This window comes from Bombus flavifrons, chromosome 11, assembly GCF_040668555.2.
Source record: "Bombus flavifrons isolate JBK064 chromosome 11, iyBomFlav1_principal, whole genome shotgun sequence".
Taxonomy (NCBI): domain Eukaryota; kingdom Metazoa; phylum Arthropoda; class Insecta; order Hymenoptera; family Apidae; genus Bombus; species Bombus flavifrons.
The window spans coordinates 5,957,186-5,983,502 of NC_138452.1; the positions used below are offsets into that span (position 1 = coordinate 5,957,186).

At 40.2% G+C, this 26,317-nt stretch overlaps 1 protein-coding gene across 9 annotated transcripts in view; it reads right to left on the reverse strand.

Moving 5' to 3' along the window:
• Positions 1–332: 332 nt before the first annotated feature.
• LOC138184901 (agrin) overlaps positions 333–26,317 on the reverse strand; it is a 388,032-nt gene continuing 362,047 nt past the window's right edge. For 7 of the 9 annotated variants that reach the window (XM_069123339.1, XM_069123341.1, XM_069123340.1 and 4 more), the window contains 21 exons: positions 25,907–26,148; positions 24,864–25,050; positions 22,016–22,113; positions 17,187–17,313; positions 16,790–17,020; positions 16,111–16,407; positions 15,552–15,701; positions 15,145–15,405; positions 14,843–14,989; positions 14,321–14,557; positions 9,502–9,696; positions 8,692–8,865; positions 7,826–8,165; positions 7,394–7,621; positions 6,706–7,310; positions 6,148–6,559; positions 5,823–6,076; positions 5,641–5,734; positions 5,323–5,430; positions 4,716–4,890; positions 333–4,516 (listed from right to left, as the gene is read on the reverse strand). In XM_069123339.1, coding sequence (XP_068979440.1) covers positions 4,259–4,516; positions 4,716–4,890; positions 5,323–5,430; positions 5,641–5,734; positions 5,823–6,076; positions 6,148–6,559; positions 6,706–7,310; positions 7,394–7,621; positions 7,826–8,165; positions 8,692–8,865; positions 9,502–9,696; positions 14,321–14,557; positions 14,843–14,989; positions 15,145–15,405; positions 15,552–15,701; positions 16,111–16,407; positions 16,790–17,020; positions 17,187–17,313; positions 22,016–22,113; positions 24,864–25,050; positions 25,907–26,148 — 4,820 coding nt within the window. In that variant the 3' untranslated portion in view covers positions 333–4,258. The remainder of the gene's footprint in view (positions 4,517–4,715; positions 4,891–5,322; positions 5,431–5,640; positions 5,735–5,822; positions 6,077–6,147; positions 6,560–6,705; positions 7,311–7,393; positions 7,622–7,825; positions 8,166–8,691; positions 8,866–9,501; positions 9,697–14,320; positions 14,558–14,842; positions 14,990–15,144; positions 15,406–15,551; positions 15,702–16,110; positions 16,408–16,789; positions 17,021–17,186; positions 17,314–22,015; positions 22,114–24,863; positions 25,051–25,906; positions 26,149–26,317) is intronic. The other 2 variants (XM_069123337.1, XM_069123336.1) reach the window with 2 other exon arrangements.

The following is a 26,317-nucleotide window of genomic DNA, read 5'->3' on the forward strand; positions in this document are numbered from 1 at the left end:
ATATTTTTAATTATTCGATGAAATTTTATTCGAAAAAAATTATTCGATGGAATTTTTATAATAAATTAATAACTGAAGCGAAGATTCTTATGTATTAAATATAAAAAAATGTAAATCTACCAATAAAACAAAATGAGTAGAGGGTAGAAAAACACGACGCTCAAGATAATCGCATAATTTATTTTTGTATATACAGTCACTTTACAACGCGTACTTTTTGTTATACAGTGTAGCTCACAAATACTTTAGGTCAGCAAACGGCGAATGGTCGCAGTAAAGACGGTATCAAAGTAAAAAAACTAATTCAGACGATCGCCCTGCCGCGATAGGTGTTAGTCTCCGTGAGAAATAAACGACACTGAACGATGTTGCACGCACAATCGGAAATCTCGACAAATCATTTTGTGTCTCTCTTATGTGTTTCATAGGGACAATCGATTTCTCTCGTTTTATAAAATTTTGTGACTCACGAGTCGATAAATTTCTTAGGGACGGGGAAGCTTTAGAGGCAAAAACATCGATCCTGTGATCTCTATCTAGGTTGGCAGTAATTCTCAGGCATGGATTGAAATTTTTCCTCGCTCCTTGTATACGCTCCCGTTCTTTGAATCATACCAGCATCGTGAAACTTCTCTTTCGTCGAACGATTTCGTAAAGTAAGTCAGATGACATCTTTGTTGTATTATTTTGTACCGTTCCGTCGATTACGCATTATACACCGTAGTTTTTACGATAACACGCACGTAAATGTCGGACACATTGACGATCCAATGACAATGTACCGCAAAAAGAAATGAGATATGGCGGTTCAACAATTGCGATCGACAATGAGAACACAGTTCACGCAATAATAACATAAAAATTTTAGAATATTTCCCTATCTCTTCCATTGTTGTTCTTCAATGTATGTTTTCACGAAGTAGCAACCCCTTCGATGTAGCAAAAAATTATTACAGTCGAAATTTAATAATTAACTTACATATATAACCGAAACCTACGAATTTCTTTCTTAACCATTACAAATTCAAATACATTCGATAGAAATATAATTATAATACGTTTCGAATCTAACTTCCTCTTTTCTTTTATATAGATATATATGTATATATATAAAACGCAGTATATTCGCGAAAGCAACGTCGACGATCGAAGCAGATCTTTCTATTTTCGTTACAATAAAACATTCTTCTTTTCTCTTGTTCTTCCAGGAGACGCATTACTGGCCACAAATTCGTTTCGATATGTTGAACAGCGATATTCATTGGAAGAATACAAAGGATCACATTTCAAGAGGGAGGATATGTGACAATATTGCTCGCGATCAATCCGAATTCTCTAACGAGGAACAATTTTTATATAGTCAAGGCTTAATTATTCGAGAACGAACTCTTTCCTTTCAGAATTTTCTTTGCACACCGACCGTTATAGATCGACAGATATGAAATAGATATGATTGCTTTGAGACGTTACATTATAAAAATTGTATAAGTGTGCATCTTTCGAACGAAAGAACATAATAGAAAAGATACGTTTAAAAACCATTAGAAGATTCGTCGTAGTAGCGGTGAGGAAAATATTCACGCGCTTCTTTTGGATAATTACGCAATAGTTTGGTCGATCGACGCTCGTTTCCTTCATAGAATCACGTTATTTACAACATAGTTAACGTCGAACATTTCCAGACAATGTATGGTCATTATTTACATGTCGATAAGAATATCGACTCCACTGAGTGGATTTTACAAATATATGTATATGAACTTATGCACGTCAAAGATATGTATTGTGTTTGGCGCTTAGGTTCTAGAAATTACTTATTTAAACGGTGCGCACAAAAAACAACCTTAAAAGTTACGACATTTTTTCATTAATGGCGTCCAGTATCGCGAACTGGCAACCGTACTAATTAGTTCGTTTCGTATTAAAAAATGAAACTTCTGTTCGTTCGATAAATCGAGCGACGCTGGAAATATTCGACGAGGCGAGTTGAAAAATCTTCGATAACGTCTCTTTCTGCGACCGAAGATCGGCAGTCGCCATTAACGATTAGAACTTAGGCTGTCTTCGACATTTTGTCGCGATCGTTAACAGGATTGACGAGCAGGGGAAGAACACGTTGACGCAGACATTGTTTCGTTTCCACGAGCGACGGAAGAAAAGAAATTTAAACAAAAAGGAAGAAAAACTTCGTCGTAAAAGGCTTATTCGATGAATCATTACGATTATAATTAGGTCGTTCTGGCGATTTTCTCTTAGGTCCGACTTATGCAGGTGCGCACGCTTACGCGAGCTTTAGTACACGATAGTAAAACGATAATCAACTCGTAGATCAGCACATGTTAATCATATTTACAAGTAGTATATCCCGGCACAGTATCTACTTTTCTTTCTTCAACCATACGTCAGCTTTCATTCAGACACTCCTTCTCGTTGATCATTCGATTACACACAAGCAGTACATTATCATATAATTAATAATATTATTATTATTTTCGCATCATTTTCAGACGCCGAATCGTTTTCCGTGTTTTATAGAATCGATCAGAATTGTAAATCTCGAGTATAAATTCACGATCTTCGTTTCCACATTCTAGACACCTTCCTTTCGAATTTCTTTCGATTCGTCGAAAGAACTTAACTCGATGGAAACGATTCGACTTCGTTCTCGGTTATTTAATGCATACATGTCTTCGATTCTTCTATTTTCTTCGATTCTAGTCCATTTACAATTTAATCGATCGCGGTAGACCGTGCGTTTCCGTGAACCCTGTATATGAAGAAGAAACCTGTGATCACGCTCGTAAGCATTTTAGAATCGATTGCGAAACTATTTCGTGCAAGTGTGTTGGAGATTGTCGAACGGAAATGGAGTGTCTTCGAGGCAAGCTCGATGCATTCTTTAGTACCGGGTCGAAATGTAACGATACATCGATGATCGTGACCGATCGATGATACACATTCATCATGGTACCTGTGTCCATTAAATGGAATGTAATCTGCATATAGTGTCATATGTATAATATATATATTTATATATATAATATAATCATAGTAATATAATATATATATATCTATTCCTTTGCGCATTTGTAAAAAGCCTTGCTTGCCTAGAAACAACGTTGTACGGCGTATCTGTTCGTATAATTCTTATTTATGTATGTTGCGTGTGTTACGTGTACGCGTGTGTGTGTATGTGTGTGTATGTATCTTGTTCGTTCATCTTTTTCTTCTTTTCTTTTTTATCGTTTTTCTCTACTGGCGTAAATCAACAAGTCCTTTAAAATACATTCTTCTATATTCTGATAATGCACGATCATTTAAATCTCTCTACCGAAACACTCAAACATAACACCGATTTATCGCTTTGTTTTTTCTGTTTTTTTTTCTGTTTTAACTATTTTTTTTTTTGTCATTTATTTAACTCTCTCAACTCTTCCTCTTTCGTTTTCTCTTTCCCCCATTAATCAGTCTTGGCATCGTAAAACATTTATAGGTGCTTCGATATATTTAACTTACAGAGTAACGTCTAAACGAATATCGATGAGTTTTATCCCTTTCACGCCCGTCTCTGTATTTTTGACCCCGGAAATCCCCCCATCCCACTGTTCTTACCACTCAGCTTCAACTCGATGCTTTACAAGCATTTCCTCCCCATAGACCCAAATTTATACGTATACGCGTTAAATTTTATACATACATATATTTATTCATATGTATATTTAATCTCGTCACCTTAAAAATATATTATTGTCCTTAGATGAGAACGTTCAGCATTTAACACGAGAGATGCTCCTCCTATTCACCTCTTCTCTACCGTCTGATCATTCGTTGTGGCAAACGAACGACAAACGGGTCTCTGTTTCCCTATACTATCCCGAACGAAAAATAAATATACGAGTTAGCTTGCTATTGTTATTGGATCCGCCATTTATCCTTGTTGTAGTACGATTGGCGGGTCCCTTTTCATGGTATTCTCTCGTACAGCTTTGGCAGGAATCACGTCTCCTTGTCGGTTACAAGCCCAGTTCCTTTCCGCCATCTCGCTTTCTTTTTCTTCGTTTTCATTGGAATCGTTCAGACCTCGTGTCTCGTTCCCTCCGTTTCCCCCAGAAACGAACACCACCAACGATTTCCTTCGCGTTCGTCTTTGTCCGTTTTTAGGCAGATGCTAACTCGTCGAAGACAAAAGCGTCGTCAAGTCGACAAGCGTGGCCAAAGGCGATATCACGTTGACAATCGTCGTTTCCGGGATTCGTTATCATACATCGTTGTCGTGACAGTACTCGATCTTCCGCCTGTTCAGCTGAAGACGTCGTTTATCCACTACGAAGTCTGACACGCAGCCTTTGATGCCTCGATGGCCGGGTTTTCCACCGACGAACAGCTTGCCGTTTGTCGTTAACAGGGTGGTCTCTGTGGATACTTTCACCGGAGTGAAATCGTCGATTTGTATCATCGACGTTCTTCGTCTTCTCGATGCCCTGATATGGTGGAAAACACCATCGTCCACCCGTTCCTGCATACAAGAACGATCGGTAAAAGATTTGTAATACTTCAATTAATTTAATAATTGATAATAAACTAGAAATATTATCGATTAGTTTAAGTTTAGACCTAGTAATTAATTATTTCATTCAGTTCCAATTGATCGATGACGTTAAGCATTCGATAACTTTCATAATACGAGACATAATTGATAAAACATTAATACAAACCCTGCTCCTCAATGATATCTGCTCGCTCTTGCTCTTGTACGTAAGAAGAACTTGGCCGCCGTGTAACGATAAAATAAGATGTTCGATTTTGCCTCTTCCAACCCAGGCAATCAAGCCATCCGGATGCGTTGTTCTCAGTCTCAGCTCAAATTTATTCGACTGCTGACCCTTGCGTCTACAATATCGTTTTCTTTAGTGCGTGCTTAGTGTGCTTAGTCTTAAATATCGAGCTACAGTGCCATAGGACAAAGACATAATACATACAAGCAAGCATTGCTATAAAATAAATAAAAATCATACAATATCAACCCTAGTAACCCTATGTTTCATGGTATGGTTCTCAAAGTTAAAGCTCTTTTAAAATATAAGATTATCTAAAGTATATCAATAATTATTAGCGTTTTGCCTTTATTTTGTACAATTTTTAGCAAATTGTTTTTGATCATAATTATTGATGAAAGTTTCTCTGATTAGGTTTGAAGGGCATGATATTAGCATTCTCTATTATCGAATAAATAGGTTAGCAGACACGGCGATACATAGGCACAGATAATAAAGGTCTCTCCCTCAAACGAGTACACCACAGCTATTCTTCCTAGAAACTTACTCCGTGTAATCGTAACTGTCGTAATCGTAGTCGACATCCTCCTCCAAGTCGTAGTCGGAGTAGGACTCCTCAAAGTACTCGCCGAGGGTAGTATTAGTTGAGTTAGTACTAGTCGGTGTTACACAATCAAAAGGTTAGTGATACTTTGATTGAAGAAGGATCTAATTAGTCTACCGTTACTAACGTTATTGAACAACCTAACTTGGTGCTCCTAATTCGGATTAGTACCTTAAGAGGTGTAGATGCAGTGACTTAGGAGTATGCGATAGAACTTTTAGAAAACGTTTACTGATTCGATCGTTGATCGATTCGATTTACCTTCTTCCGTTTCGGTGCTTAAATTGCAAGAAATTGTCGCCCTTGAAACGCACTGGCCTTTCGGATAATTCCGTGGATACATCGTAGCCCATGACTAGCAAATTAAGAAAGAAACAAACATTTCTTTGTGTTTACAAAATTTTACAGTTCATTTTTAATAAGATGTGACAAACATTACTTACAAAATTCGCAGTGGAGACCATTGTAACCGTTCGCACATTTGCACAGATAACTGTTTAACAGAGGTAAACATACTCCACCATTGTGACAAGGGTTCTCGTTGTTAGGACATGGTAGACCATCATAGATCTCCGTATTATGTTGAGTAACGTTGACAGCTAAATTTTGGTACGTTTTTCCATTCACCATCAGTCTTTGTACCGCGCCTACCAATCCAGTCCAAGCTCCAGCGAGTCGATGAACTTCTCGCCAATGTCTACCATTTAAAGAAATATATATTTTCTATCTAAAGTTCTTCGTTGGAACGAAACATATTTAGAAACTCACTTAACGCCGCCAACGTAAAGAGGCATTTCGAGATTCAGTTCTGTTAACGGACTTCCGGACAGTCCTCTGGCAACAGTTCCGTCGTCTAATTGAAGAACTCCTTCTCTGCCTAATCTGCTGATTCGAACACAATGCCACGTGTCGAGGGTAACAGGGTCTGGAGAGGTAATATTGGCGATACCACTTCCAAGATTGAATCTAAACTCCAGTTTGCCCTGGACCAAGTTCAGACTAATGAAATCACCACGTCCGTTGTTCAACTGGCCATTGTAAAGTAGCAAACCGTCGTTGGCATGAGTGAGAAACCATAATTCGATGGAGAACGCTTTTGCTACACCTTCCAAGCATGGGAGTTCCAAAAAACCGTCCCCGGACATTTCGGGTATCAACAGCTCTGTTAACTCAGCGTCGACTAGAATTAATTAAACGACGAAGTTATTCAATAAATTATTCAATTCAATAAGTTGTTCAGTAAAGTAAAAACAAACGTCATTAACTTTAACGAATCGGTACAATGCATCTCGTTAACGAACACATATCAAACGAATTTTTACTCACGGATTTCACAGTGTTCTCCAGTCCTGCCAGGTGGACACTTGCAAACGTAACCACCTTGTGGAAGAATATCACAAGTGGCTCCATGCTGACAAGGTTCGCCTATACAAGGATCTAAAGACTCTTCGCAATTTCTGCCAGTGAACTGAGGTGGACAGATGCATCTATAATCAGGCGGATCGTATTTCTCCACTGCGTAATTGCCATGTTCAAAACTCGTCTCGTAATCGATGTCGTAATCGTAATCGCACTTGGGTGCCGCGCAACGTTTCTTCGCGTTTTTCTTCGATCTGCGTTGATCGATCGAGATGCAGTGCGATCCCTTGCATCTCACGATGTTCATGCCATTCTTGTTTTTACCTTTCCCTCGTTTCTGAATTCTTCTGCACTCGCGACCGTTGCACAGATCTTCCTCGAAGATGGGCTGACATGTTGCGCCGTTTTGGCAAGGCAGATTGGCGCACGCGTTCTCTCCGCACTCTTTCACACGATAAGTCTCCAAGATCTCTTTATCGCGGCCCACATGAAGGTCGACGAAGTTCCGATTGATTTTCAATTTTCGTATGCAACCGAGGAACCCATGGTTGGTACCGATATTGTCGTAAACCCTGCGCAGATAAAAAGCTTTCGCGTTATTAAATTTCTCGATGAAATGCGAGGACTAGACGAGTAATTGCGAGGGAAAAATTACTTAGAATAATTGGTAGGCATGTTCCCGATGAACGTATCTTGGTTGAGATCGAGCGACTTCAACATTCCTTGACTTTGACCAGCAACATCTTCCCCATCGTTGAAAATTAAAACGCCATCCTTGTGATATCTTTTCGCGGCAACTCGATGAAACGTTTTCATAGTAATTCTTTCAGGCGAGGAAAGAACTACAGGACCATTCCCTAAATTGTATCGAAACTGTACGTGTCTGCAAAAATAAATTAAATCCTAAATAATATACATGAAAGTGCGAACTTTTTAATCATTAGCTCGATATATAATGTCATGTATTGAAACAACTGTGCCTAGAAGATAAGAATCTTTCCCAAATAAACCAACAAGGCATTATCAATACACCAACGTAACTATATTCACGTGAATGATACTAATTCAGGAGATAACAACTACAGACCCGTCGACGATGGCTAACGAGACGAAATCCCCGGTGCCGTCGCTCTTCTGTTGGTTGTAAAGTATAATCCCGTTGTCAGCGTACGTCTTGAACTCAACCTCGACGCTGAACTTGTGGTAAGCCTTCAATCTGTTCATCCTGACGTAGCTCTTGCCGTCGAACGACGGCACCTCGTAATCTCTTTTGTTGATCTCCTCGTCGCATAATAGACCGGTGTAATTTGGACGACAGATGCAAACGAACGTTGCGCTCGGCAGATCGATGCACGTCGATGTCGCGTGACACGGATACGACAAGCAGGCACGAAATTCTTCGGTCGGTGTAACAGGCACGTAATTAGCTGGAAAAGGGTTAGTTTCTTTTACATTCTTTTCTTCATCTTTACACGGCGCAAACAACGTTGGAAGATTCGGTGAAAGAGAGCCCCTTTCTGTATCTATTTTCTTCTCTTTCACTTACACCTCGTTTGAACGACACTTTGCTCTTAGAAGCCGAAAGAACGTAATGCAAATGGTCTTTGTTCCTTTGTAATAAGAAAATTAATGTTATTCTATAATATAATTTCTTTGGTAACTCTGCTTGAAATGCGCGACACGTAGAATTTGTCAGATTATATTTTGCTTTAAAGGATAAGTACTTTTTGTAAGAAAGACGTATATTTTGGGAGATGTACTTATGAAATAATATGACCATTATAGGAGTTTTTAAAATTTTTATCGCTAATCTTCCTATTTTATCTCTACCATTTACTACTTTACACTGCTATTATCGTATTCACATTAAAAGAGAAAAATGCAAAACCATCGCTCGAATAAACAGGAGAAATCCGCAAGAACAACCAGAGTAGATAAGATCGGATCAATTACCAAAACATTCCTGTCTATCGCTGGTTTCCGCGTATCCTTCCGAGCAAATGCAACCTCCATTGGAGCATTCGCTGTTAGGAATGGTGCAATCCTTGTCGTCGGTACAGAGGTCGCCGAGCAACGCGGTGACCACGCGAATCGTCGCCGGGGTTGGTCTATACGCTGCCGCCACTCCTGAAAAGCAGAATTAACGGATAAATCGACGTCTCTGCATTGAGTCTGGAAAAAAAAGGCATTTCTCGTACGGTCTTCGTTCCGTACGACATCGATCCGATTACCAACGTCGAGCTGATTCAGAATTAACCGTCAAGCGGATTTAGGAATGCACGTTTCGAAGCGTACACATACAGACATATACACATAGGCAAACTAGCGCGTGCACAAGAGCACAAACATATTAATTCGTAGTATTTATTCAACGCTATTTCAAACTATTAATTACGTCACGCTGTTAACGTTATCGCGACGACGATAATTACGTAGCACCGGTTACAGAAACTTAGGACGAAATGCATTTGGCTCTGGTGCTACATGTATCACTGAATACTGAAAGTGGCGGGCGGAAATTCGTTTGATTAAATTTGACTTTAATTTTCCCGGGATATTGATATTTCGTTATCGCGTCGAAATGTTTGTAGATAAGTAGATTGCGGTGGTTTAATAGAATGGAATTTAAAGGACGGACACGTAGATGTCTTAAAACAAAATGAAAGATAGCGCGCAAGATTGCATTTCGTAGTCGTCGCGTGTAACTTTCGGATGAAATATCGACACGGACGGGCGTAGAATGGAATTGGGCTCGATTTTTACCGTGCTTTAAATTGTCCCTGTCGATCGTGATGGTTTCTTGATGCGCCCTGTGGGTGTAATAATAGCGAGGATCCGGTTCCGGCACCAACAGATGCCTGGTAGATTTCGATAACGGAGAAATGGCGGCTGCTGGTTGGGTATATTGCACTGCTGTATACCTTTTAACGGGGAAGTCCGTATTCACCATGGGATCGTCTGAAAATTTTACGAACGTTCCACAGTTCTACCACTGTTCGTTTTGGGTGATGCGATGGAAAGACAAGGTTACGATTTCAGAATTAGACGGCGCTCAAAAATAAACTTGTATTGGACGAGCAACGAATTGTAATATATAAATAATTTCCTTTAAAATATATATTTGGAAGCACATTTGACCATTTAAAAGGTGTATTATATAACGCACGTAACATATTGACAAACAATTTCTATAGCGAACCACTTAATACCGTAGTAAGTCATTGTACGAATAAAGGGGAACTTTCAGTCTCAAACAAAGTAGCGGAAGCGCATCGTGAATTTCGTGAAAAATCGGATAGCATATTCTATCGAAACTAGGAAGTCCGAGTTGGCATCAGAAACCGAAGACAGCTTAATGGGATTTTAATTACTTTCCAATTGCAGCGTTGCTTCCTATTATTTCACATTGACGACTTTCACTGACCTCCACTCTTTCCATTATTTTTTCCTCTCTCGGTTTTTGTATGTTTACCCCTTGCCTCCTGCCGCTGTGCCGATCGTCGCATATTCCTCTCGATATAATCAACGCTTTTATCGACTGCGGGACAAACCGACAACGAAATTTTTCTCCCGCTCGCATTCGGTCTCCGATGAAAATATTTTCTGCTTGGAAAATTGGTGTGTAGAAATGGATGGAGAAGGGGTTGAGAGGGGCGAGAGGAATGGATTTAGCCAATTTAAGAGTTCGTTGATTGGCGGAGAAGAGAATCTGACGGCAAATACGAGTTGACATTTACGAACCGAGAGAATTTCTTTCTCGATCCACATCGACGATTGGCCTTTTCATCGGAGGGGTTGGCTTTATCGACGTTACCGTTTCCCTGTTCCATTATTTCATTCCCTCCCTGTTTATTTTACAAAGAGTACCGAAGAACTGGAGTAGGATTAGCTACGTATTTATCTGCTGAAAGCGTGGAATTTTGATGAAGTTGAGAGTTCAAATAGGTGAAGTGGAACAGACAGATGTGAATGATGTCACGCAGCTATTTCTTGGTTTTACATTTTATTCTCGTTTTTCATGAATCGTTAACGGTTTTCTGCTTTCGGTGGGAAACAAGTTTCACTCATGCATGAATTCAATACTTATGTATGTGTTATATGTATGTATGTACATATTAAATACTTATGTATATATGAAGACAAACGTGCTCACGACATGTAATTGAATTTCGAGATGACGATGTCAATATTGACAGGTATAAATATTTTCTACCTGTCTTTCGATTCTCTCGCTATCGCCGCTAATTGAGATAATATTTCCTTTTTAATTAGAATTATTTTCGACACTAAATACGACGATAAAATACGTAAGATAAAGTTCCCTTTGCATACGAGGAAAAATTCGGCGAATTCTCTTCTTAAAATTGGAAGAGATTGGCAGAATGGTTAAACCGAGTACAAAATAAATGATAGGATAGTAGATCAACGGACAGACAAACACTCGATCCGTACAAGATGCCTCTTCGACTCTCCCAATGATCTCCCAAAATAATGATACTCCAATTCAGCTTCGTTCATTCCAGTCGAACGAAACAATTAATAGTCTCGCCCCTTTCTTTTTCGTGCGTCACATCGATCAAACGCACCCTCTCCCTTAATCAAACTTCACGTCACGTCAAAATGTCCACGTAAGCGGGATATCCATTCTTCTTTCAGTAGTCGCGTATCCTCAACACGGAAAAGAGATCACGCGAGGAACGTCGAAGAAATTGCGGCATACAATATTTACGGGGTTGAAAGTGGCGTCGACCGCGTGCGGTTCCATGCGATATTTCGCTCGCGGAAATTGTTCTACGTCACGTACGGGGGAAGAAGGGAAAACGTGATGAAAAAATAGTAGCCTTCTACTATGCAGAGAGGGAGCTGCGTCCTTTCGGTATAAAACACGACAACAGTGGCGGAGAGGCTGTAAGAGGAAAGAGGATGGTTCACCTGCTCAAAGTAATCTGATTTATGTTTGACTCTGTAGAGTGAGTCCCGAGAAAGAAGAACTTTTTAAGAGATTGACTTTCAGCGACAAGGGAGGACCAGGGTAACGTTGCTGAGGCGGGGCTTTGGAGGGGGGGGGCTGAGCAATCGAAAATAAGGGGTGAGAGGTTACGGAACCAGGAGGAGACTTTAATAGATTTCGACGTTTCACTCCGCGAACTTTGTCAGTGAATGTGGAATACTCTGCAGCGACAGATGGAGAGGCTTCTCTCCGTTTTCTTCTTGGTTAAGACTCGTTGCTTCGTCCGAGGAGTCTATCGACTATACGTGAGGTTCCAAGAGCTCTTGTATTCCACTATATTTGCAATCCGATGATTTTATGGTAGATATCGAGGAATTTTTAACGTGGATTTATCGATTATGCTCTTGTATTAACAATAATAATATTGTATTGTAATAAACGATTATGACTTTTCATCCGAGGATATTATAACGAGGCAGTGCATGATAATTTAAAATAATTTTTATATTATTTTTATAAACTCATATTTTTAAAGGTGTAGCGGCACATGAGTCAATGGAAGATTCGAATCGGGAGAGGCTCATATTATTGTGTCTTGGAGTGTCAACGTTGGTTTGGTTTAATAGGTTCAAAGGTAAACGAACTCCGGACAAAATATTATCGCTGTTATTTGCAATCGTGAACCGCAGTTACATTCGAACTTTTTATAACAGCTCCGGTCGATACAGATAGACGAACGTGCTCTCTAGGACAGCTAGTATAGCGAATCTTTATAGCGAGTCATACAGTCGAATAGCGAGCGTAGAGTCGAACAGTAGTATCGAGCGAGCGACGATAACGACCGGTATACACTATTTCTGTACTTGTATTTAAAGTGATTTTAATATACACTGACTATTACAATTTTATCACTCGTCTCTTTAATAAACTAACACGTATAATAAACCACCTCAAAGGTTTCTTTCTTTGTACCTGTTAAATTTCATTTCTTTCCATTTTCAATTGCGAATGCATGAGTTACACGTTAAACTTAAGTTACGCTAAGTAAGTTTTCCCATTTATAATAACAGATATAGCAATTGAAACGAATAGAAAATAAAGTAGATAGCGAGCTAGTTCGAGGAGTTCGAAAAGCCAGGTATTGAAACCCTTTTCCTGATTACCTGGTCCACGTGAATTCGCTGGAATTCATTGGAACGAGATGCAAAGAGAATTTTTTCTTGGATAGATTTATCGCGACCATCTATTGAACACGATATCGACCAAATCTCCGACGGCTAAATTTATGTGGGGACAGTGGTATCAAACAGCGGTCGATACTGCATTCGTTCGAACTTTCGAAAGACTCTAGATCTGTCACGGACTAATTCATTTTGATGGCGGAGTTGTGCTTAACGGCCTGGGCAAGGCGTTTCGTTACCGTTTCTTAAGGTTCCGATGTTAAGTTCCGGCCGGGCATAGCTCACAGGGACCACTTAAGACGGGACTTCGCTTCCAAGTCAACGGTGATTTAGTTAAATCCACCTTTGGCGCTTAGTTTCGCGAGTTAACGTCACCAACTTTCCCAGAATTTACCTACGAGTGAGATAGCGTACTCTTGGGATAAAGGAAATTCCGCGATACGTATCCTGTTCAATCTTTTCTACCTTTCAGTTCCACGATTTCGTTCGAACTCGGTTTAGAAAAAGAAAAAGGTGGATAAATCGATAGAAAGGAATAGAAATTCCAATTAATGAAACAAGTACGGTAAATATGTTACTAAATTAATTGTAAATTGTCTTACTTTGCTTTCTTTCTTGTTAAATCGTTGATCGACGGGTTGTTTATTCTTTTAAAGGAAAAGATCATGGTGCAACGTTAATCATAGCAAGAAGAAAGCAAGCAAAGTAGTGTGGGCAAGCGTTTCGGGTGTAAAGGGGTTATAAACATATATGTATACATGTTAGTAGAAACTTGATAAGTTTATTATCACGTAATGGATACAAAGGAACAGGTTAGATGTTAGTCCTAATTTTAATCAGGCTGTGCGATATTGCATCTCCCATACGTTGATAAATATATCATTAAATTCCCTACTTCAAGCTCCAGCTTCTAGTTAACACTTGTTCCTAATTAAGTTATTCTAAAATTCGTGAACCCTCGAAATCGTTACGACAATATCTCGTGCTTTAAACGATTCCTCTCTTCTCGTCTATCGTTAACTTCTTAAATATTATATATTCGCTGCTCGTCACCTAATTTTTACAAACAGATATATGTATTGTATTCCTTATTCGTAAACTATAATCAAACACACGGAAGAAATATGATAAGTCTATTTCTATTGATTTCTGGATGTTTCATAAAAGATACGACTTATCATGTTTTCCTCTATGGCCTTCGTATATAAACAAAACATTCTGAAAATTCACTACAAAATTAACAAACACGTTGATGAACTATTTTATTGTACTACGCCATTCACCAGCTATCAAGACCGATTAATCTCTAGAGAATAAATTTGCGTTTTACAGACAGGAGCGAGTCCTGTTCGACAGCTGATCCAACGTGTGAAAAGTGCTTCCAGTGGTTAATTAGTTTAGTAATGCAGAATATAAGGCGGCCTGTACGGCGTATGTTCAGTGAACCCACCTCTGCAGTGGCCGAAGGCCTGTGTGACCACGTCTGCTTGATGGCGACAAGCGTACAGCCTGAGCTCACACTCGTTGTCGTATGTCTGTCCGTCACTACCGCAAACCGGCACGGACGGTATGTCCGATGGACAGGACGACGGACAAACACAGTGCGGTCCACCGATTTCCGAACACTGCCCACCGGAATAGCATTCCAGCTCGTTGCAAGACGTCGGGATCGGCGGTATCGTATCGGCTGCAAACAAACAGAACGAACCCGTTACATTGATCGATGGATGTTATTCGGTTGGAATATTAGTTTAGTTTATACAGAGTTACACAGGTCTATATAACACCTGACGCTATATCGTTGTAAATTTGGTTTTATATGAAAGGAAATTTGTTTGGGATTTAAATGACTTGGTACTATACCAGGACGATCATTTTTCTACTGTATATTCAATTTTAGGCGTCGATGGAAGCAAATTGGTTGAGATTTGAGTTATACTATATTCTGTGGAAGCTTCCTTTCGCGTGATACCTGAATAGCACCCTGTAGGTGTTAATATCTTGTTGTGGTCGGTGCAAATGGTACATTTCTGGCCCTGGATATCCGGTTTGCAAACGCAGCGACCTGTCATTTGTTCGCAGTCTTCTCTAACGGAACCAAAGAGCGAGCAGCCGCATGCTGGATCATTCAAAGGAAATTTGACGTGCCGATTAATATTAATTCAATCGATGAACTAACTTTCATATTGAAATATATCATCGTCCATTAAATTCCAGATATAAAGCAATAATCTCTTCGTGTAAATTGCTAAACAGAATTTCAGTCATCCTTACGTATACATCCTTGATGTCCCTCGCTGATTTTAGGCAAACCCCAATAACCAGGCATACATCTATCGCATTTCAGACCGCCTACACCTGGTTTGCACTCGCATTGTCCGGTTTCTGGATTGCAGGTGTCAGAAACACTGCCTAACCTGTTGCAGTTGCATAAACTCGGACAACCTGCGCCATTGGGCCCGCGTGCGGCCGTTTTGCCATCCGGACAGCAGCCGTGCCAGGAGTCTGAACACTTTACGACCTGGGTTCCTTGAGCTAGATAATCGATAATTTACGTTGACCTTCTCTTTAGTATGATGTTCTTTTTATTCATAGCAAATCGCAAGACGTTAGTAATAACATGCGAAAAAATATGTTTGAAAGAATTTTCTAAAACTAAAATTTCCATCGAAAGGACTGACCTTTTCTGCAGCATCGAGCTAGTCGCGTGGTCTGATGGCAATAACTGTTGCTCGGACAATCTCGTCGTTCTGGACCATTACCGCAATCGTACTCTTTTCCATCGGCATCCACCAATGGAGGATCACCGTTACAAGGTTTCACTTCCATACCTGGGTTAAAAGTTTCGTCTGAATTATGTTCGCTTATGAAATTGTATAATAAACACATGATAAATTACAATTAAGACAGTTAGCGACGGAGAAAATTAAAAGTAATTACAATGTTATTCATACTTACAATTCTACAAAGGAAGGGAGAAAAATTATATCGTAAATAACACACTAAGGTGTTGTAATTTAAATGTAATTAAAATTGTAATTATATTTTCTTTTGAAGAAAGCGTCGCGAACATAGCAGACAAATAAAAGTCTGAAAATATTCTGAAAATAAACTAATTCGAAAGTTAATTTAAAAGTTAGGAGGCAAAGCAGAGGAACAAGCAATGGAATGGCTAATCGAATCGAAAATCCAGGCAATTATACAGCGGATCGAGTGAAGTTAGCGGAAGCTGCTGCGAACCTTGGCAAAGATCGAGAGGTCTAGGTCTTAGCTCTTGCTGCCTCTGGCAGGCCTCCATTTTCATGGCACAGAGGGACGAATAGGTCCTTAGATCGCTGCCGCAAACAGGGCGCATATTTTCTTGGGAAATCGAGGCACAGTCGAATTTGCAGCTGCACCTGGGATAATCGTCCGGGCCCAGCTCGCAAGTAGCCTCGAAATCGCAGTTAATGTTCTTGCATGCTTCGCGTACCTGAGTGCTGGTCACGTCAACCGCGGTGGTGGCCAATCGAACCACCGCAGGCGTCGACATCGTAGCTATTAGAAGCGTAGCGATTAAGGCATGGTTAGAGTAGTAAAAGCTGTTATACAAGATTGTCGTTGGATGGTTAGTTTTGTTAGAGCGGTGTCCTTAAGCTAGCGCAATTAATATCGTCGAGATGGCAACGAGTGATGCACGAGAAGTTGCGTCTATCGCGTTATTGAAACAAGACTTTGCACTATTACCGATCGATGAAGATATTTTGCATTCTCGAGAGATTCTACATTTTATATTCGTAGAGATCCCAATTATCGAAGTACCGGTCGCTCAACAATTATTTATTATAGTGAATTAATTTTTAGTTTAAAAGATTGAAAGTTTCTTATCGAATTTGAAAGAAAAGCACGCTTAGATTATGGAAAGGATCAGATAGCTTACTGAGTGCTGCAACGAATCGTTCACCGCAATCGCCGTAGAATATCACGTGCAAGACCGGCAATTTAGGATCCCTTCCACAGGCAGCCTTTTGCAATTCACACTCCGACGGATATGTCTTGGCATCGCTGCCGCACACTGGTTCTCCAGTGCTCTCAGGACACTCTTCAGGACACACACAGACGCCAGCCATGCAATGAGCTCCATGATCGCACTCTATTCTTGCGCAAAGCTCTGAAAACGTTTATCTTCTCCTTATACCTTCCCGATAATCCTGCTTGAATACTTTACTCAGCGAATAAATTGAATGTTCTTTTTATACCATCGATTGACTGCTATTCAATAAATTTTACGCGACGTTGACGATGATACAAAATATGAAAGTATCTAAAGAACTTACCACAGTCGCCTACGTAACTAATAGCGATGTCAGTTTGAGAAGTGCAAGAGGCCACCTTCAAAGAGCATTCGTTGGCGTAAGTTATACCATTGGAGCCGCAAATTTTCTCCTGTACGGGTTCTTTCGTCTGAAATTGACATAGAAGATTTATTATTACGATGCAACAAAATGTTTAGTTACTATCTACGATACTACGTACATACTATATACTTTCTAGCATATCGTATTTGTGAATTTTTTTGGCGAGTGTTTTCAATGGTTGCTCAGCCCAATGTATAATAATATCGCCACTTTCTCTATGTGTTTTAGAACTATGAGAGTGAGATTTTTAGTTTTCTGAAGATACATTTTTTCTGCTTCACCAAAACCAATGTATTATATATAACATCTTCTCGCGATATTTACGTAGGTGGGTGGATTCGTGAGAAAAAATAGCAGAAAAACGCGAGGCAGCACGCGTTTCGCACTTGTTGCACGCGGCTAAGGCGCAGTCGGGCCGGTGTTCTAACATACGTTGGCGTCACGATGCTGGGGGATGGGTGGCGTACAGGGATGAGAAATAATACGCGAAAGAGCGAAACTTAATTAGCCTGGTTGCGGTATCCAGCCACGTTGTTGTTTGCTTATTACACGCGTTGTCGGCCAACGTGACTTGCCCTCTACCGCTTCCTCTACATTTCTTTTGCGTTTTTTCAGCGTTCCTCCTGCGTTTTTACGTGCGAGTTATTCCCGAATGGAAGTGCGATCATGAATATACTGTGCACGCAATGAAATATTTGTAAACTAAAACAAAAATCACGGTGAAACATGATCAAGTATGGTCGAAGGAAATATAGATAATGGCAAAAGTATTCGGTTGCATACACAATTTTTAACGTGCCACGAGTATTTTTGCGACTAACTATATGTTCGTGCTTGATACCTCAACCGATATAAAAGAGTGACAGAATATAATCGAGAAATTATAATGGAGAAAATTGATATTTCAGCGGAGAGCATTTTTTACGGCAACAACGACAGCTAATTAATGCTTTAAGCAACGTTTAACCAAAGTATAGAAGATTAAAGACAAGTCTGCGTTCTATTGGAACAATTTACTTCGTATCATTACATTTTTGATATTGAATTTCAAAGAAGCATGTCCGTAGTAAACAGGATAATTGACTTAAAAAAGCAATTATGTGACGAACGAAAGCTTTGTCGTCCGATTCTTTTTCCGTTGCATTCTTTTCTCTTTTAATCCACTCAGCGGATTAATAAATATCACAGTTCTATTTCCACGATGAAGGGTAAAGATATAACGACGAGACTCCTCGGGGAGAATATCCGCAGTCGGTCGATACGTTTTAATTAGTTTCCGCGACAAGTTGATACGCACCTTGCCTCCTTCTTATTGTAATTTACGAGACAATTATGGGGGATTCGTGGGACTCTAAGAACGTGACTGGGACGTGCCGATATTCCTCGTTTGGAGTTCAAACAATGCCTCTAACCCTCATCTCTTTCATCGTGCCACTGATTCAGTCCTTTTCATCCCATCTTTCCTCCAAAGTCCTTTCGTTTCTATTCCCATGGAACGCTGACGCGTCAAATTCGTGGCAACGTTGTGTATCCATGCGAGGAAGATGTGATTTCACGTTTAAAACGAAGGAACGCGAAGGAACGCTCGCTGATCCTGTACTAAAAAGTATGCTGATGCACCTCAATCAATTCGCAACCATTCGCGTTGTCTTTTATCTCTTCTTTTATTATGGAAATATAAGTAATTTCAATCGATAGGAAATTTAAGATGCTCGATAAATTGAGTATCATAATTTCTCTCCTTCTAATTTTTACATAATTAAGCATCTGCGTTTGAAAGGAATTAAATTACTTCCGTATAGAGTGCTAAAAAGATTAAATCAAATAAATAGAAAAATGGACTAATTTTATTTTATATAAATCAACGTGACGAATCATTAAATTAAATATTTCTTATTTAAAAAATGTAGTCAAATTTCATTATGTTTAATGTACTTTATATCAAGAAATATACAATACAACGTAGAGTCGAATATAAATATTCTCAAGAATCTATCAGTTCTTACTGTAGGTTCCATTGTCCATAACTACTCCATCAACTCTCCTAACCCACGCTTCAATACTACAGCAACCAATCGTACAAATCAACTTCAAATAGATCCAGTGGTATTCCTGAAATACTCGAAGAGAAAGATTGATGGCTAAACGTGTATCTCGTGACAACTTTACGAGACGATAGTATCTAGGTTCTGTGGTTTGAGGTCGTTCCAGGTGATGGCTGATCGGCCATAAGTGTGTTCTAACGCGGACGTCGTTGAATTTCGAATAGCTCCGGGGCCCAGCACGGATGGCCATCGCCTCTACGGGGTTCGACCACCTTTTCGATTTCTTTTTGGAAAAAGAAGCATGCGCCCGCGGCAGTTACTCGAACGACCAGGAACATCCGCGCCGTACATGCAAGAGCGAGTGAGCTCGGAATTGTTCGTGGTTTTGTCAGCAGGACGTTTCACGAATCCGTGAATTTCCGATCCACCGTGTGTCCCAGCTTGGATCGAAGGAGAGAAGCCTTTCCTTGCCAGCGAACACTATCTCAGGGATCCGTGACGTGCTCTCCATTCCCAACGAATATTTCTGCTCCGGGAAATGTTGCTCGGGGTGATCTTCCGGGGAAACCGCCGCGGATTACCCGCGATAAAGTCGCATTCCTTTTCCTTCTTTTTATTTTTTTTACTTCTACCTCCTCGGTGCACGTATTCGTTTCCAGACTGCGTTCGGGATTTCGAGGGGAATCAACACGGTGCGCCTGGCCTCAATTCCCAGAAAGATTGATTGTTACGAGCCGGATATGGGAACGTTTCGTATGGAACGATCGAGGGAAGCGACGAATTTGCCGCAATGTGGTATTACGGCGAGGTGTCGATAAATTTGGGGGAATAAATGATAGAGGGATTAGGATAGTAGAATATGCGAATACATGAGGCAGAGCGTGTATTCTCGAATATCGGAATTATACGAGGAATATAATAAGAGAAAACGAGGAGAAATTGAAAAAGGAACGTGTGATATATGGTAATTTTTATGAACCTTCTGAGGAAACACTTTGGGTAACCAACCTGATAGAAATTAGCCTGATAAAACGAGGGCGAGCATCGCTCTCTTAAAGTTAGAGATAGAAAAGTTCAAAGTACAAAAAGGCTTCGATTCATTTCCGATATTATCGTTTGAATGATCAAAATCGTTCGATGCTAATGAATCGTCCACGAGTGTACACCTGAAAAGCTATACTGACGAAATTAGGAACGGGAAGGCAATGAAATCACAGGGAATGGAGAGGAAAATTGATAGAAAGGCTTTAATGAAAATGGCGTGCGCGTTAGTCGATTTGGCAAGGTGGGTCGGTATCGGTGAAACGAACGGTTCATTACACGGTCGCGTAACATCGAGTAACATAGCGGAAATACGAAATATCGTGCACAACCAGCGTATTCTGGCTCTGTACTGTATATATACTCGACACCACATCCATCATGGTATGAATATTTTACTTAAGCCGTGCTAACTAGCGAGGCTTAACACTACGAATGGTGGTAAGCACGTAAAAGCCGGCAGATCGACACGTTTGGTGGTTTATTATGTTTAACGACCATCACTCGATGTCTCAGACCATGGTTGATAGGATTTTCTTTTCTACATAATTACTACATAGACGTTGATTTCGTGGATTGATGTTGCGATGACGATAAGCGAAATTTTTTATCTTTCCGATTCGTAAATTTGATAAATTAATACGATAATTGATAAATTATATGTACTAGCACAATAATGCTATAGCACAATAAAAGTTGATAAATAATGAATATCATAAATACGTAGCTCGCGGTTGCTGTATTATCTTAAAAGTAGTTTATACTATGAAATATAAGATGTTTAGAAATGGAAATAAAGTGGTAAATAAACACTGTTATATGAAATAATCACTTTCTATGTTGCAGTATGAGCAGTCATTTAGATAACGCCATTCGCTATTTTTCAACTTTGAAGCGACGATTTTCTTTCACAATTTACTTATACTTCTTTCGATGGAGATTAACGTACATAGTTTAGTAAATTTTTATAGGAAATGTAATTCACTATGAAATGTGCGATGCTTCAGGCGAAATTATTCTGATAGCCATCCTTTAGCTTTCGATTAGAGTTCGTAGAGATTTGATTTTCTTTTCAAGCAGCATTGTAGCATCATCTCTATATCATTAAAAGGATGAAGGTGGTAACTGGGGAACGGAATAAAAATTATGATTTCAGGAACGGATTTGCGCGTCGGAAAATTGAAATCGGCTGACCGAGCTTCTAACTTTGCGTCCCGATTCACTTTGATAAGGATTAACTCAATTACTTCAATACGATTTAGCGATTAATTTGCTCGCATTTTAGCGCAAATGTTAAGTAGATTCCGCGCGCCAGTAGCATTCTCTTCGAAGAATTATGTTTTAATTTTATTCCATCGTATTTCATCAATCACCTATGTATTCGTTCTGTTCTAACTTTATCATCCGAAACAAATAGTTATACATTTTAACTTAAATAATCGATGGAAATAACTTGTAAAAATTTGATCGAGTGGCAGTTCTTTTTACCAAATCATATTTTTCGCTACGATTTGTTCTGATCTATTATTTTTATTACCACTATTAATAGAGATTTTTCTTTCTCAACTAACCACTTTAATAATTAATAATACTATAATAATAATTAAACTACCTATCAGCAAAAATAAGCCGATCATGAAATAATTTATATCAGATACTTACCGTGGTCTCGCACTTGCTAGGGCAAACACATTTGGCCTCACCAGCGCTGTCGCTCTCGCACTCCGCGTAAAAGTCGCATTTCTTATTCTCGCATCCATCTGCGAACAAACAACGAAACATTTCTAATTAACAAGTGAAACCCATGTAACGTCTCCGTTCGTTCGTTTCACGTAACACAGAAGCCATCCGAACGATCTATCTCCGGCGGTAATTGCCCACGAGCAAAAAGCCGTGGCAAGACAGACCATTCGTCACCGTGAAATCGTACGTGGTTCTAGCCGGGAATCTGAGATGCCATGCGATATCTCGCACGAGCCGCTAATTTACCAGCCGGGTCGGTTGGCTGAATTGTTTAAGGCGGCGCGAACCTCCGCTTCCGTTTCCGTGATATTCCGGGCATCGACGCGCTTACAAAGCAGCCGCCGCCACCCTGTTGCAGTTCTGGCTACCTTCTGGCCGACGTTCAAGCCGACATTAATAAAGATTCCCGGTATGCTGGTATTTGCATAACTGCATCCGTTTCGAGGGAAATTATCTGACCTGTGCCGGTGTGACTGCGTGCAAGGATTCGGGGACTGCGAACAAAGCGAACGAACGGCAGGATGGGATGGCGCACGACGGTAGAACCGCGGCAAGAGGGGTGCAACAAGAACCAGAGGAACGATGAGAGCGCGCGGGTAGAGCCGGTTGCTATTGAAGCTGGATTTGCAGTCGAGAAGTTATCTTTAGAATTCATTGAAATCTGAGAGGAAAGGGGCATCGGCTTACCGCTCTGCTTCTCTTCGACGACGTGTCGATGATGCTACTACGGTCGAGGGTAACAAGCCTTCGGAGAACCCTAACCCAGATTCAGAATCAGAGTATGGGGCGATGGAAGTACAGCTTCTGGCTTTCGACGCTCGCGATACGAAAATCCCGGTGCTCGCTACTGGTATATACACCGTAGTCGAAGTCGACGCCAAGGATAGAAACGGGAGAAAGCCAAGAGGAGGCAGAGGTAATGGTGGTGGTGGTAGCGGTGGTGGTGGTGGTGGTGGTTGGTTGAGGCCCGGGAACTGCATGCATATGCAACGTGCATGCCGTGGGGTAACAACTCATACAATTTCAGTGAGGGGCGAAGTCACCTGCACCGTGATATGCATGGAACCGAATCCCAGCAGTACGTTTCAGAAGTTTCACGCGATTTTAAACCATGCAAATTATCTTGCGGTTGGGGAGAAGAGGTGCCAGAGAGTTCGACTCCTACCGACGATTCCTCGGGATTTCTTTCGCCCCGATCCAACCGAAACGAACGGTTACTCGCGTCACGGGGTGGCTTATGAGAAAAGTTTAGCTCGATCTGTCTGTGGTGTGCTCTAGCGTAGCGAAGATCGCGGTAAGAGTGCTTGCCACCTCGTCAGGAATCTGTTTCATCGTGACGCAGGATATTCCTTCGAGAGTTTTGTATTTTTTGATATTTCATTCCTCACTTTCTGTCTGTCTGTTTGTCCCCCTCTCTCTCTCCTGTTTTTCTCCTCGATTATATCTTATTTTATCAAATATCGTCGAGCGTTTAAACGAAATTTAGTTTCGGTTGCAAGTTTATTTCCATAAATGGGTTTTTCAGTAAACATGCAAATACCGTTAACGAAAAATTCTTAAAGTACAAAGTTTCGCTGTTGATCATCATGCAAACAGGATTATGGTATCGAGAGAGAGAAAGAGAGAGAACGGATCAAAAGGTTTCATGCATCGTATGCAAATCATCGTGTGGCGAATCGAATCTTCACAAAAGTCCTTAAACTTCCCAGTTGATTTCGTAAAAAAAATCGTTGTCGTGGACCGAATCTGATTACAGGAATTCCCGATATAACGAACGAGTTTGGTATAATGAACTCAGCTAGTCGGAATAGACCATCGTTCGATTTTTCCCTTGCTAACCGACGTGTCTCATAATAAAGTTTCCTTAATTATTTACCTGGTACCTCCGTTCTAATTATTCCGGTCTCCTGATCGATCAATACTCAATCAACTATTTTCGCGTAGGGAAATCTTAATCGGTTACAATTTCGGGAAGGAAACGAATTTATAAATGGACGAACATTTCCCGACAAATAAAGAGACGAGATAAATTATTCCGTGAATGTATTTCATCGATTCGTCTCTAAAACGATGGCATCGATAATTTATTCTTTAAACTCGGAATAATTTAATCGCATTATTCGACGTGTATCGTTTGTTTCTATGATTATATATTTAGTGTTGATGATAATAACCCGGCTACCTCGTTTGCATAATTTCAAATCTATTTTCAACGACCATTCCAAAATTATTCGCGATATCTACAAGCTAATTTGATCCAATTGAACTCGTTTTCTTGTCAGATAAATAACATTCTGTTTTAGGCTACACTAAGATTACTGAACGTTTTAATATTCAATAAACAGGGTTATTCCAGATCGTTCGGTTATGCACAATATTTTGTATGAACGTCACAATATTTCTTCTATTAAAAATAGAACAATCTTATAATTTGATCTCGAAACACGCTCTAAGAAATTTCATAAATATTCACAAAAATCTGAAACAGTATTATCAAAGTAGACGTTTTACGTTATGTAAAATAACAATCAGCATACTATGGACCTAATCACTAATTGAAAATATTATAATCGCTCAACGTGAAAAGATAAAACCTCTTTTTTGTATAAAACTTACTGGATAAGTAGAACAATTGGTCAAGTTTTTGTTAAATACTTGTGTATAGGTCAAAAGTTTGTATCCGTGTAAAAAGAGTGGATTCGATGAATCAGGAATGAAGATTCTAGGGAATTAAAGAGGTTCCCGTTTTCCGGGGATTGGTACTCACTGCAGAGTCCCTGGTAAAGCACGCGGATCTCTCGTCGATGTTTACAGCCCTCCAGGCGAAGCTTACACTCGTTTCCGTAGCTGATGCCATCGTCGCCGCAAACTGGCTGAAATTCCGCCGGACAGGTTGGACATTCGCAAATCGCTGTGCCACCGGTTTCCGCGCAAATCGCGCCCCACTGACAGATCTGTAAAAGAAATTCCTATCAGCTTGACTTTTTCCCTTGGACGTTTTCGATCCCAAACGTGGCGATTCATTTCATTTCTTTTTTCCTCTCTCTCTCTCTCTCTCGCGGTTTCAACCGAGAGAAAAACGCGAGATTAATCGCGGTGGATCATCGTTTGCTTTTTTCACGACACACCTCTCGGCGACAGCAGCCTCTTTGTCGTAGGTTTTCTCGGATAGTCGCTGGTGCAAAGCCGATAATTTATTGCTCGTGATATTTTATCGCAACGCAAAATTTACGTGCTACTTTAATTCGCAGGATTTAACGTAAATCGTCGCAGTGCTTTGCCACGACCAACGCTGATTTTTTCCCCGCATTTCGTTTGTTCGGAACGAATTTTCTTTTTTTTTTTTTTTTTTTAGAACGAATGGAGAACGAGTGGCATGCAGGCATTACGATAAACACGAAATAGAATAACCAGACTGCGGATGTTTATACAAACTTAAGCTTTTATGGACATAGCTAAGGAAATTACATTTTTCACTTTTATTACTTCTTTATACATAAGTATTTTTATGCTCCATTAGGACGTACCTGTTCTTCGTATTTACACGATAATCTTCAAAAAACTCTACGATAAATTTACTTGCAAATAGACTATTTCTACCAATTTAGTTTCTCTCATAAATTCAAGAAACAACTATTTCTTCCTATGCATAGTTCTTTTTAGTTAAGCAAGACTGAATCCTGATTCACATCTCTTACAGCCACGCCTCGATTTTCGTCACGTCGCGCGTGTTTGTTTGCACGTTCAAATATTTGCCACTGTTCCTTTCTGTTTCGCGTATCTGACACCCGAAGCGGAAACTCGACTGACCTTCTCGGAGCAGGGCCCCCTGGAGCCACAGGTTCCCGTGTAAGCGACCTCGATGTTAGTCTTCGTTAAACAGGCCTGTCTCTTCAGCTCGCACAACGATGTATATGTTTTGCCACCCCGCGCGCATACTGGTCTCATCACAGGTTCGCATTCCGGACCGCACTCGCAGCTCGCGATCCCTTGTCGGTTGATCACGCACTGTTCGTAGGGGCCGCATTTCGCCTCGTCGCACGGATTGATTCCTGCACAATCATGAAGATTAAAAATTCTCTTTCAACGCGTTTCACTCGCCCTTGTGATTAAAAGTTTTTCAGTTTCTACTGAGGCAATAGTAGGTATTATGAGACGTTTATTCCGGCTGGATTCTGATTCTGAATTAGGACGAGGGTGATGTTGATGGATGACTAAATG